Source organism: Musca domestica, unplaced genomic scaffold (genome assembly GCF_030504385.1).
Source record: "Musca domestica strain aabys unplaced genomic scaffold, Musca_domestica.polishedcontigs.V.1.1 14, whole genome shotgun sequence".
NCBI classification, from domain to species: Eukaryota; Metazoa; Arthropoda; class Insecta; order Diptera; family Muscidae; genus Musca; species Musca domestica.
The window spans coordinates 2,390,077-2,402,909 of record NW_026712192.1 but is presented as its reverse complement, the minus strand read 5'-3'; the positions used below and the strand labels follow the sequence as shown (position 1 = coordinate 2,402,909).

Sequence of the window (12,833 nt, the reverse complement as noted above, 5' to 3'; positions counted from 1 at the left end):
ATTAATCTCCACGAAAACCAACTTGTATTGGGTTAAATATAGAATTTATTTTTAAAAGGGTTTATTTAGCTCACCCCGTTTGTTTTATTATTTATTCTTGGGTCAAATTTAGTAATTCAAATTTCACCATCTTCCTGACAACCGATTAATCTGAAATTTTGTATACACTTTGGATTTTGGTGACAATACAATTATGTTTATTCATTATCATTATAAATCCAAGATGGCGGCCGCTACAAAATGGCGGATAACATAGGTTTTATCAATCCCATCAATATGGGTATCAAATGAAAGGGCTCAACAAGCAGAATACAATATACTATAAAAATTGAAATTCAAGATCGCTACAAAATGGCTGATAACAATTTTTTATCAATTCCCCCAATATGGGTATCAAAATAAAACCGAGGGGCACCTCAACTGCATTTGCATATTATAGATAATTGACGTGCCCCACGGTTTTATTTTAGTCAAGTCAAGTACTGAAAAAACTCTATAGATTATGAAAGTAGACCTACAAAGAGAAGACGTTTTGAGAGTGTATATCTTAAAGTAAGAATATATCGTAAATTATGAATATTTACAAATTGAATAAATTAATTTTTACAAATTTTTAAAACAGACTTGGAATAATAATGAATTCCTATGAAAAACATATTTGTTGGCCTAATAATTCTCGGACAAATAATCGTAAAAAACCATATTTGTTGGTCTGATAGTCCAGGAATAAATATTAAAAAAAACCCTGTTTGTTGGTCCAATAGATCTTGAATAATCATCTACATTTATGTTTCTTGTCATTTAATGAAAATTCTTAATAAAAATCACGTCTGTTTATCTGATAGTCCTAGAATAAAAATTCTCAAAAAAAATTTTTAATACTTGAATAAATATTCCTGAAATCCACATTTGTTGACCTGATAGCCCTTGATTACACATTCTTAAAAATCCAAGTTTGTTAGTCTGATAGTCCTTGAAAAAGTATTCTTAAAATATCCAAAATTGTTGGCCTGATTGTCCATTAAAAAAGTATTTTTTAAAAATCTACGTTTGAGGATCTGATTGAAAAATTGATTGTCCTTTAAAAAAATATTCTTAAAAAATGTACGTTTGAGGATCTGATAGTTCCTGAATAAATATTCTCAAAAAATCCACATTTTTGGTTATTTGGCCTTGCAAATAAGTCTGTTGGTCTGAAAAACCTTTGACAAATAAACTCAAAAAATCCACATTTGTTGGTCCGTTGTTTTGTTTGCACAAAATAGAGGGAGCATATTCTCCCTCTTTTACTTTTTTTTGGAAATTTTAGGATGAAGATGTCTCGGAATCCGTGATTTTTTAGGTATATAGTATCTTCGGCAAAAAATAAGAGGAATATTTTGGTCACAAGTCTTAAGCTTCGAGCGAGTCAACAAAGTGGACTTTTTGGTCGTTTTTTGAAAATTTGGTTAAAACTCCCTTTAAATGGGATCATAGCAAAATATTCCACAAAATTATTTGTCATAAAATTCGAATATAGCTTCTAGAACGCCAGCAATTGATTACCTAAAAGAAAAAAAGAAAAAATATTAAATATATCTGGAATAAATTTTCCGCGAAAAACGAGGTATAAAGGGAGATTTTAACTTGGATTGGATACGTGCTCAATTAACAGTAAAAAAGACAAGGACATAATTTTCACATTTTTGGTTCATAAATTTTGAATGTAATTTTCTTAAAAACTTTTCTACCTAGATATATAATTCTGAGATTTATAGCGGAAGTTAGTGCAGAATATTTCTTCTATAGACACATTTCCCCTAAAACGAAATTGTATGTTATATTCAGGCATCAACTCGAAAAAAGTGCAAGGAAATTTTGATAAAAAATACAGAATATTTTTTTTTTTTTTTGGAATAGAGATTATTTTTCGTTGGTGACTTATAGTGAAATTTAATGAAAAATATTTTTGTCTTTGACATCATTTTTCTAAAACGATGTTATATATGAGAATTTGGCATAAACTCACATAAAGTGCGGTGTTAAGCCTAAAATTAGTTTTTGATATATATGAATTTCTGGGGTTTAGGTAAGACTAAGACTTTTGGTAGAATTTAATGAATTTTTTTAGTAGAATTTTATGAAAAAAAATTGTGGAATATTTTGACTTGCTACGATACCGTTTGAGTTTCTACCCATATTTTGAAAAAAGGACCAAAAGAATTCCTTTGCTGACTCGCTTAAGGGTTAAACATTTCTACCAAAAAAATTCAAAAACTGTAAAAAAGGGGATAACTTGCTTCTCCCATTTCGGTTACTTTGCGATGTTAACTTTCAAAACGCCGATACATGTGTCTTAAATTTTTAGCTCTACTTTCATAGTCTACAAAATTTTTCTGTAATTATTTTTTGTATTGCCCATTGTTATTATTCCCATCCATGTTTTAGAGTCATCCTCGATAAAATTCTCACTGGTCTTTCCTGTTAATTTCATTTTACTCATGTTACAATTGAATTTAATCTCATTTTCCCCCATTCTCTCATCTTCTCCCTCATGCCCCCCTCAAAAAGATAAACTTTGTTTCGAAATGTTGCTTGTAAATATTTTTACAGTTTACCGTATTAAAGTTTATTAACTATTTCTAGTTTTATTTCAATCAATTCGTAGCTTGTTTGATCGTCTGTTAGCCATGGTTGCGCAGTTGCTGTGTTTGCGTCTGTCGCCAATAAAGTTTGGATTTGCACTTTACTGAAATTGTATATGTGCACACGTATATGTGTTGGTGAGGCAGGGCGATGGCGAGGAGAGTGTCAGTTTAGGTATATACTAAACTATAAAACTTTGTTGCTGGAAGAGCTGATTTAATGACTACGCGGAGCAAAATCTGACAATCAATGTCTACAAAGAGAAAAAAGGGATTATAAATAAATTCTAGATGTGATATTGACAGAGCTCTGGTTTGCTGGATTTTACTCACGAATGAAAAAAAAAACTCGCGAAAAGGAGTAATCGAAGAGTACGAGTCGTACAAGAAGAGACTGTCTATTTTTTTTTTTAGTTTTTTCTCAAATAAGAAACATGGGTCTTATATTTTTTTTGTCAACTCCCCCTACAAAAGGTCGAAAGGCAAAAGAGATTTCCGTTTTACTTGAATTTGTCTGCATCTTAACATGCCTGCCAAACTTTGATCGGATGCTAAATAGAAACAGATTTTAAATATTAAGAAAATGCCTTTCACGGACATCTTGGATAAGAATTTTACTTTTTATACCCTCAGTCATATGGCTATAGACGGTATATATCATTTGATATGGTCAAAATGTGCTGTAACGAAATATCGGTTTTAGAACCTAGTACTCTTTAGACCAAATCCGTTTCAGGACATTTGCAGTCGATCTAGGGGTGTCCTTATCTTTGATTGGTATGCACTATAAGTCTTGAATGTAGTGTCCTGTTTTTTTTTCAATTAAATTTAGATCTTGTTCGGAGATAAGCAATATCGGTGCACTCCTTCAAAAAAGCCAAAAATTAAAAAAAAATAATTTGACTTAGAAAAATAGAAAGAATTTTCCAATTTTGTGCAAACTTTGTAGATCCTAAATATTTTATCAGTGCAAGGTCAGGTGCGAAAATGGACAATATCGACCAGTTACATCAAGAACCTCCCCCACGAAGGGTCAAAACTTTGAATTATTATAACCCTTATAGAATTTAAATTGGAGTCTGATTGTCTGAATTTAACAAATACCAATATTTTTATGAATACAAGATTTGGTGTGACGATGGGATATATCGGCCGACTACATCTGGCACCTCCCTCACATAGGGTCAACATTTTGAATAATTAATTTTAATAATTAATTTTTGTGAACACAAAATCTTGTGTGACGATGGGATATATCGGTCCACTCCATCTGGTACCTCCCCCACAAAGGGTCAACATTTTCAATAATTATAACTCTTATAAAATGTGAAATAAGAGCCCGATTCAAAATTCAAATTTCGGACATCCCAATATTTTTATATACTCCACCATACTATGGAGGGTATATTAATTTTGTCATTCCGTTTGTAACTCCTCGAAATACTCATGTCAGACCCAACAAAGTATATATATTCTTTATCAGCGCAAAATTCTAAGACGATTTAGCCATGTCCGTCTGTCTGTCTGTGTGTCTGTCTGTTGTAATCATGCTATATTTCGAACAAATTGAGATAGAAGGCTAAAATTTTGCACACATGTATATTTTGCCAGTAGGCATGTTAAGTTCGAAAATACGTAGGTCCAAGTTATCATATAGCCCCCATATAACGGTACCTCCCGATATTCGGTATGTTGATGATTTTAGCGACATTATTCACCGGAAATGTACCACTCCTTCTGGTACCTCCGACACAAAGGATCAAAACTTTAAATATCCATGAAGCTCATAAAACGCGAAATTAACATCCGATTCTATTTAGATTTGGTACATCTCAACATTCTATCATCACAAGATCTGTTATGAAGACGGTAGAGATTTGGACCATTTCTTTTGGTACCTCCCCCACATAGAGTTCAAGATTGGAAAAACAAAACGCTCAAAGAAAGCGAAATTAACACACAACTCTCTCCAAATTGCATACATACCAACAACATTTTTGCTAACACAAGATCTGTTGTGAAGATTATATATATTTGCGAACCCCTTCCGGCACCTCACCAACTAAAGGTCATACGTTTCAATACCTTTATTTGTCATTACTTGCCAAACAAGTCAGCGATCTTTTACAACTTGTTATATTTAAATATTTCTCTCAACCCGAAACCTGAGATGAATATGGAATTTGTGATTTCGCATAAAATTCGATATAAATGTTCGAATATTTTGTAATTTTTCTCATACCAATAATTTTCTGTATTAGACGAAATATGAAAATGGAATATTTCGGTGGAGAATCATAACAAAATTCAAAATATATTTAAATAATCGAACATTGGCTGAGGGTATACATCTGCCGACAAAACCGACAGATATTTTGATACCCTACACCACAAGGTAGTCAGGGTATTAAGTCTTTGTGCATTTGTTTGTAACAGGCAAAAGGAAACGAGATAGACCCATAGTTATTTTTAAGGATCTCCATAGAATCACTTTCTGAGTTGATTTATACATGCCAGTCCGTCTGTCCATCTGTCCGTCTGTCTGTCCATGTTATTCTTGTGAACAAAATGCAGGTCGCATTTATTATCCGATTATGATGAAATTTTCCAAACAACATTTGACGAACCCTATTGAAATTGGAGATAATCGGTAAAAATTTAGATATAGTTCCCATATATATCTTGGTCCGATTTTCATTTTAATGTGCACCAAACTTGTAATATCAGCCCGAATAGTATGGAATTTTGCACGTGCGATCAGATTGGACTTGAAAAAAAGTATGCCAAATTTGATCGAAATCGGTTCAGATATAGCTATAGCTCCCATATATATTATTCATCCGATTTGTTATTTTTGTCCTCCGCAGCCGTAATATGCACTCTGTAACAACATTATTTGGGGAGATTTATCAGATATAGCTCAAAAATACCTTTGCTAATTTTTTTCGAGATCGGTTCAGATTTGTATATAGCTCCCATATATAACTTTGTCCGATTTACCTTTTATTGTACACCAAACGTCTAATATTTGCCCAAATGGGATGGGATTTGGCACTTACGACCAAATTGAGTCTAGAAGCTGGCATGCAAAATTTGGTGGAGATCGGTTCAGATATAGCTATAGCTCATCCGATTTGTTGTATTTTTACCCACAGCCGTAGTATGCATTCCGTAACAACGATATTCAGGGAAATATATCAAATACAGCTCAGAAATACCTTTGCCAAATTTTATCAAGATCGGTTCCGATTTGGATGTAGCTCCCATATATATCTTTATCCAATTTCAAATTAATTGTGCACCAAATGGGCAATACAAGTCCGAATTTAAAAGATACAAATGCTTCGGCATATTTAGTCCTTTGAACTTTAAATAAGAATTATAATCATAGCGTGTATGATTGAATTCTCCCATAAAAACTTTTAATTGTTATGTGGAGGTCTACTAAATTAGTAAAGCACGACTTTAGGACTTATTTAACTGGTTTACATTGTTTTACTGCAAATTTAAGATATTTCTATTCAAGGTCAAAATCTCCGTTAATACTTGAATCTCTGGGGAAAGTGCCAAAGGAAGAAACATTCTATATACAATTTTCTTGTAGGTCTCGGAACAAAAGAAAAGTGTAAACCTAACATGTATCACCAAAATTGGTCTACAAACAGAACTTTTTTATTTTCAGCAAATTGAGAACTTTTTTTTAACAAATAACTCCTAAAATAAATAATAATAAGTAATAAATAATAATAAATTTTTTCAGTGTATAATCCATTGCTTAGCTCTCCTGTAGTTAAATTGTAGAAAAAAAGAAAAAAGTTTCCATTAAACTGTTTTAATTTCCGTTTATCGAAGTTGAATACATTCCGATGGCATCAGCAAAAGGATATGCAGGGAGACAAGTAAAAGTCTTATTTTAAGCACATTAAACTAGTCTCTTCCAACTAATTATGGAATTTAAATATTATGCACTTAAATTAAGTATCTCATTTATAAATAGGACATTTATAATCAGAGCTGTCATAGAAATCAATTTTGTCACTATTGGTTTTAAAAACGACAAGAAAAAATTATTTGATGTCATGAAAATCAATGTTATCGGTTTTATTTTGGAATTAGAATTTTATCGGTTTTGGTTGTCATAGAAGCCAATGTTATTGGTTTTGTTATTGGAAATAAACCAAGTTGCTTAGAGCTGTCACTTTTCATTTGCTTTGGATTTTTAAAACAATTTTTAAAGGATATTCAAAGGACTAAAAATGTGGATTTTTTTAACAATTTTAAAGGATATTCAAAGGAATAAAAATGTGGATTTTTTAAAGAATTTTTAAAGGATATTTAAAGGACCATAAACGTGGATTTTTTTAGAGAATTTTTAAAGGACTATAAACGTGGATTTTTTAAATATTTTTTTTAAGGATATTTAAAGGACTATAAACGTGGATTTTTTAAAGATTTTTAAAAGGATATTTAAAGGACTATAAACGTGGATTTTTTAAAGATTTTTTAAAGGATATTTAAAGGACTATAAACGTGGATTTTTTAAAGGATATTTAAAGGGCTATACACGTGGATTTTTTAAAGGATATTTAAAGGACTATAAACGTGGATTTTTTAAAGGATATTTAAAGGACTATAAAAGTGGATTTTTTAAAGGATATTTAAAGGACTATAAACGTGGATTTTTTAAAGGATATTTAAAGGACTATAAACGTGGATTTTTTAAAGGATATTTAAAGGACTATAAACGTGGATTTTTTAAAGGATATTTAAAGGACTATAAACGTGGATTTTTTAAAGATTTTTGAAAGGATATTTAAAGGACTATAAACGTGGATTTTTTAAAGGATATATTTATAGCGACTTATTCCTTTTTTATTTACTTTACTTTTACTGATATTTCAATGACAAATAAACAAACAACACGTGTAAGCAACAACAGATGTTTCGAACATTGGTTTTATTTACATTCGAAATTGACAAAACCAACTTGGTTTCATGACACCAAATTAAACCAACATTGGTTTACAAAAACGACAATAAGCAAAACCGACATGGTTTCTGTGACAGCCCTGAATAATTCTGTAACTGTGAGTTATGCTTTAAGGTTATGATGGCAATCTTTATAGAAAAACGAAAGAGTAGTGAAATAACGAAACAACTGAATCTAGAATATTGAAACTTTGCACGAGGACCAGTCTTGGTGTGTAGGCCTGGGTTTTTTGGAAATTCGTCGTAGAGTACAAAAAGTACTAAAATGTACTAACAATTTAATAATTGTATTGGACAAACAATTAAGCTATAGTTTAGAATGAGAGTCACCGATGGGGTGCAGGATAGATGTAACAAAGGGTTTTTAGAAATTCGAACTTGAAGGTTGTGAAAAGTTTTGAAATGGTTCTAAAATTTTAAATTGCTACTATTTGGAATGATGTGAACGGATAGAGTAAGTTTGATATGCACCACTTACATGGTGGCTTTGGAAAACTGAAAATTTATCTTAGGGTCGCTATTCATGCGTAGCCTGGACATATGGAGGTGGTTTCAGAAATGGGTTCAATATTTGTACAAAAAGTACTAAATGAGACTAAATTTAGTATTGGGTAAAGGCATAGAGGAGATACAATTCTGAAATTCGATATTCGGATTTCTAATGGTATCTGTGATTAAAATAATCGAAATCGAAAAGTACTAAATGGTACTTATTTTGGTATTTGCTGGAGAACAAGAGATAACATTCTGAATTTTGATATTTAGATTACTGATGGTATCAATGTTTGAGATTTGATGGTGGTTTCGAAATGCATCCTACATTTCTACGAAAATTACCAATAGTACTAAATTTGGTATTGGCTTAAGGAATGGAGCTGAAATTCTGAAATTTGATATTAAAAAGACTGTTGGCATCTCTGGTTAAGATATGGATGTGGATGAAAGGATAGAGCTAGAATCAGCAGATTTGGTATTGGGGCCTTTGTTATTATCTGTAATAGAGATATGGAGGTAGTTTTGGATATTTGTACTATAATTGTACGAAAAGTACTGAATGGTACTAAATTTCATATAGGGTGAAGAGATAGAGCTAGAATCCCGAAATTCGATATTGAGTTCTCTGTTTTTATCTGGAATTGAGATATAGAAGTGGTTTTGGAAATGTGTACTTTAATGGCACGAAAATTACTAAATGGTACTAAATTTAATATAGGGTGAAGGGATAGGGATGAAATTCGGAAATTTGATATGTACATTGCTGATGGTATCTGGGATTGAGATTTGGCGGTGGTTTGGAAATCCTATCCTAGTCCTATCTTTGTACGAAAAGTTCTAAATGGTACTAAATTTGGTATTGGGTGAAGTGATAGAGCTTTTATCTTCAATGTTGATATAGATCTCCCTGTTGGTATCTGAAAATGAAATATGGAGATGGTTTTGGAAATGCAAACTATGTTTGTACGAAAAAGTACTAAATTTGGGATTGAGTCAATAGAGCTGGAAACCTTAAATTTGATATTGAGATGTCTATTGATTTCTGAAATCGAGATATGGAAGTGGTCTTAGAAATATGTACTATAATTGTTCGAAAAGTATTAAATGGTACTTAATTTGGTATTGGGTGAAGGGATAGTACTGACATCCCAAAATTTGATCTTGAGGTCTCTGTTGCTTTCTGGAATTGAGATGTGGAAGTGGTTTTGGAAATGTGTAGTTAAATTATACGAAAAGTACTACATAGCACACAATTTGGTATTTGATAAAGGAATAGGGCCGAAATTGGATATGAAAGTCGCTGTTGGAAAAATGTAAGAATCTAGATGCATGCAATTGTCTTGGACTTGGATCTATTTCAATATTGTTTTTGTACCTACTCAGAAGGACAGACAGTGAAAAAAATAATATTGCTGAACATTAGATATTTTCTACTCTATTTCAATTCCTTTTTTTATTGAAAAACTTGCATAAAACCATAAAATGTACAATTAAAAGCCGTTACAAATTCAGGCATATATTTTGGCCATCCATTACCATAGAACGATCCAGAGCTCCAGCTACAATCGCGATAAAGTGAATTGACAAAGAACAATTGTTGTTGTGTGAGATTTTGCAATTGAGTTTCGATAATTGTACGATCCTCTGAAATGGGTGATCCATGGTCTGGCGAGAACAGGGCATGATATGCAGCCTTCAGACTGCCAACATGGGCTAGCATATTTTGATCCTTTTCATTTATACCTGGAATTTCCAGAGATGATAGAATGCCCGATGCCAGTATGGTGCCTAGGGAACTGTATTTGTAAATATTTTCATAGTATGGGTGATAAATTGGTGGTATCAGATAATAGCTGGGCAGTAGCAGGACATTAATGGATGGTAGATAGCGGGTATACAATTCATCAAATTTCGGCATACCTTCGGAGATATCAAAAAATATTTCAGGATTTTTGTTCCATTCCGACGCCAGGGTGGTTTTTTGATTGAATTCGGTATAGAGATTAAGTAGCTGTAGATGGTTACTGAAATAGTGATAGGGATTTAGGTTGATGTTGCTGTAATAGGCTTCCAGGATTTTCACGGTATCCTGTCGCGGTAGGTTGCCTATTTTGAGTTTTATTTCACCGAGTTTCCTAAGAGTCTCTGCCGGAACGGTGTGTTTCGGCTCCACCTCAACAAGGGTTTGATTTAGATATTTTAAAGTTTGATTAAATATCTGTTGGATTTCATTGTGTTCATCCTGTGATAGGGGATGTAAGTCTTCAAATATCCAGGACATGGCCATGGGAAGTAGACTTCGGGTCAGCTCGATGCAGGGTATGTTATGTTGTTGATATAAATAGACCAGGAAACGCATTTCCACCAGGCGACTTAGTCGTGCCGGACGATATTCTTTAATTAGCTTATCGACGGCCTCGAAATAGGACCTGTGACTTAGTGTCACCAACATTTCTTCGTTTAGTTTGTCGTTGTCCAATATCAATTTGACGTAACGCCTTAACCACTCGAAAGGTAAATCTTTGAGTTGCAGAACTTCTTCGGTATGATTGGTCTCCTTGATTTCAATATCTTTCAGGCGGGTCTCAAAGTCCATTACTTCATTATAATAATCGATCATATCCTTCTTACCCGGGGGTATTTCAATGGTTTTGTTTATCTGATAGACATTGCCGTTCATAAGACGTTGGAAACCATATTTCTGGGTGTTGCGACTCAAATGCATTATCAAAAACTCCTTATTGGGGCCTGTGCTGGCCAGAGATTCTTCTATGAAAATGTCATTCATTCCATATTTCCTGGCCACAGCCAGGACATGGAGCCAATCATATTCCTCGGTATCATAGTCATCATCATCATCATCATCAGCATTATCTCCACCATCCCCACCTTCCTCCTCATAATTGTAGTCAGCAATGAAGACCGGTTTCTGTGGAGCCAACAATGCCCACTTGATGTGCTCATATTTTTTCAACCATTTGATATAGTGCATGACATTCAGCTCGGGATTCGCCTGACAGGATTTATAGAAATTATTGGCCTGCCTCACAAATCTCGGTTTACTTTTCAGCAATTTTTCATTGCTGAAATAGTCCTGAAATTCTCGATTGGCCACATATTTGATTTTGTCCCTCACGGACATATAATCGAATTGATCCTGTGGCTGTTTTGGCCACCAACCGGCACAGCTATACGAATGGAATTCCAGGCAAGGATCTCGTTCTGTATCTAAGGCTTCGGCAAGCTGTTTTTCATATTCGTGATTTACCCTCTCCCGCAAAGAGTCCTCAGCATGACACAACCAATTTCCGCCAGCAATTGCAAATATCGCAAAAAATATTTGCACAGATTTCATTTTCTTTCAAACAAACTTCAAAATCTCCGTTTTACTATCCGCGTATGGCGTAAAATCTAAACTGTGCCTACCCACCATATCGCCATTCAATTTATATAATCTACGTTTTGTAGATAAGAGACAGGGAGATGCTATGTTGCATTTGAATGGAATTCCTCACAATTATTGATAATCGGGGGCAGAAGAGATTTTCGTTTTGAAATCTGAATGAAAACAAATTCAGTACAAAGGTCAGCATAGAATTTCGTCAGTGTCAAGGTTGTATTGATTAAAAAGGAATGAAGTAAAAAAATGCTGATTCTTGGATTTTGGGGGAACTTGGGCGATACGCTACTTTACTATTTTCTTCTATTGGACATTGTAAACTGGTAAGGAGACTATTTCAAAACCATATCAACATCTAAGCCCTAGAAATCCACAGGGATCTCAATATCTAATTTATGGACTTCAGCTCTATTCCTTCACCCAATACCAAATTTAGTACATTTTAGTACTTTTCGTACAATTATAGAAGACATTTCCAAACCACTTCCATATCTCTATTCCAGATACCAACAGAGACCTCAACATCAAAGTTAGAGGATTCCAGCCTTATCCTTTCTCTCAATATCAAATTTAGTACCATTTGGTACTTTTCGTACGATTATAGTACACATTTCCAAAACACCTCCATATCTCAATTTCAGATACCAACAGATAGGTCAGTATCAGATTTGAGGATTCCAGCCCCGCTCCCTCATCCAATACCCAATGTTGTACCATTTAGTATTTTTGTACATTTATAGTACACATTTCGGAGATTATAGTACAAACGGAGATCTTAATATCAAATACCAGAAAGGGATGGACCGGTATCTATCATCTTCACACCAGATCTTGTGTTAGTAGAAATATTAGAATTTGTGAAGTTTAGAACGCATCAAATGTTTATTTCTCAATTTATGAGAGATGTAATTATTCAAAATTTCAACCCGTTATATGGGAGCTACCAGAAGAAGTGGTCCGATATATTTCATATTCATACCATATATTTTGTCGGAAAATTAATCCTTATATCGCATGTTTTTACGGTTATAATTATTCAAAATGTTGACCCGCTGAGGGGGAGGTACCAGAAGGAGTGGACCGATATCGCCCATCTCCGAACGATCTAAGTTTGACAATAATATGAGAATGAAGCAAGTTTGGATCAAATCGGATATCCCCCCTCGAGAGAGTACGCACCAGCCAAACAGATAGACGGACGGACACCTCTAGATCCACTCCAAATGTCCACTCCTGGACTGAATCCATCCAAAGCGACATAGGGTCTTAAACTGTTATTTCGATGAGGCACGTTTTGGCCGTATCAAGTGATACGTACATACCCT

At 33.6% G+C, this 12,833-nt stretch overlaps 1 protein-coding gene across 1 annotated transcript; it reads right to left on the bottom strand.

Annotated features, from left to right (window-relative positions):
* Positions 1-1,522: 1,522 nt before the first annotated feature.
* LOC101889416 (uncharacterized) lies at positions 1,523-11,463 on the bottom strand. The gene is made up of 2 exons (XM_059119002.1): positions 9,645-11,463; positions 1,523-1,545 (listed from the first exon to the last, which is right to left on the bottom strand). The coding sequence occupies exons 1-2, from the start codon at positions 11,461-11,463 to the stop codon at positions 1,523-1,525; spliced, it is 1,842 nt and encodes a 613-aa protein (XP_058974985.1).
* Positions 11,464-12,833: the final 1,370 nt, after the last annotated feature.

Coding starts and splice junctions, on each gene's coding strand:
- LOC101889416 (XM_059119002.1), bottom strand. CDS start 11,463: ATGAAATCTGTGCAAATATTTTTTGCGATATTTGCAATTGCTGGCGGA. Junction 1,546..9,644: donor GAGCTCTGGATCGTTCTATG/GTAATGGATGGC, acceptor TTTTTCTTTTAG/GTAATCAATTGCTGGCGTTC.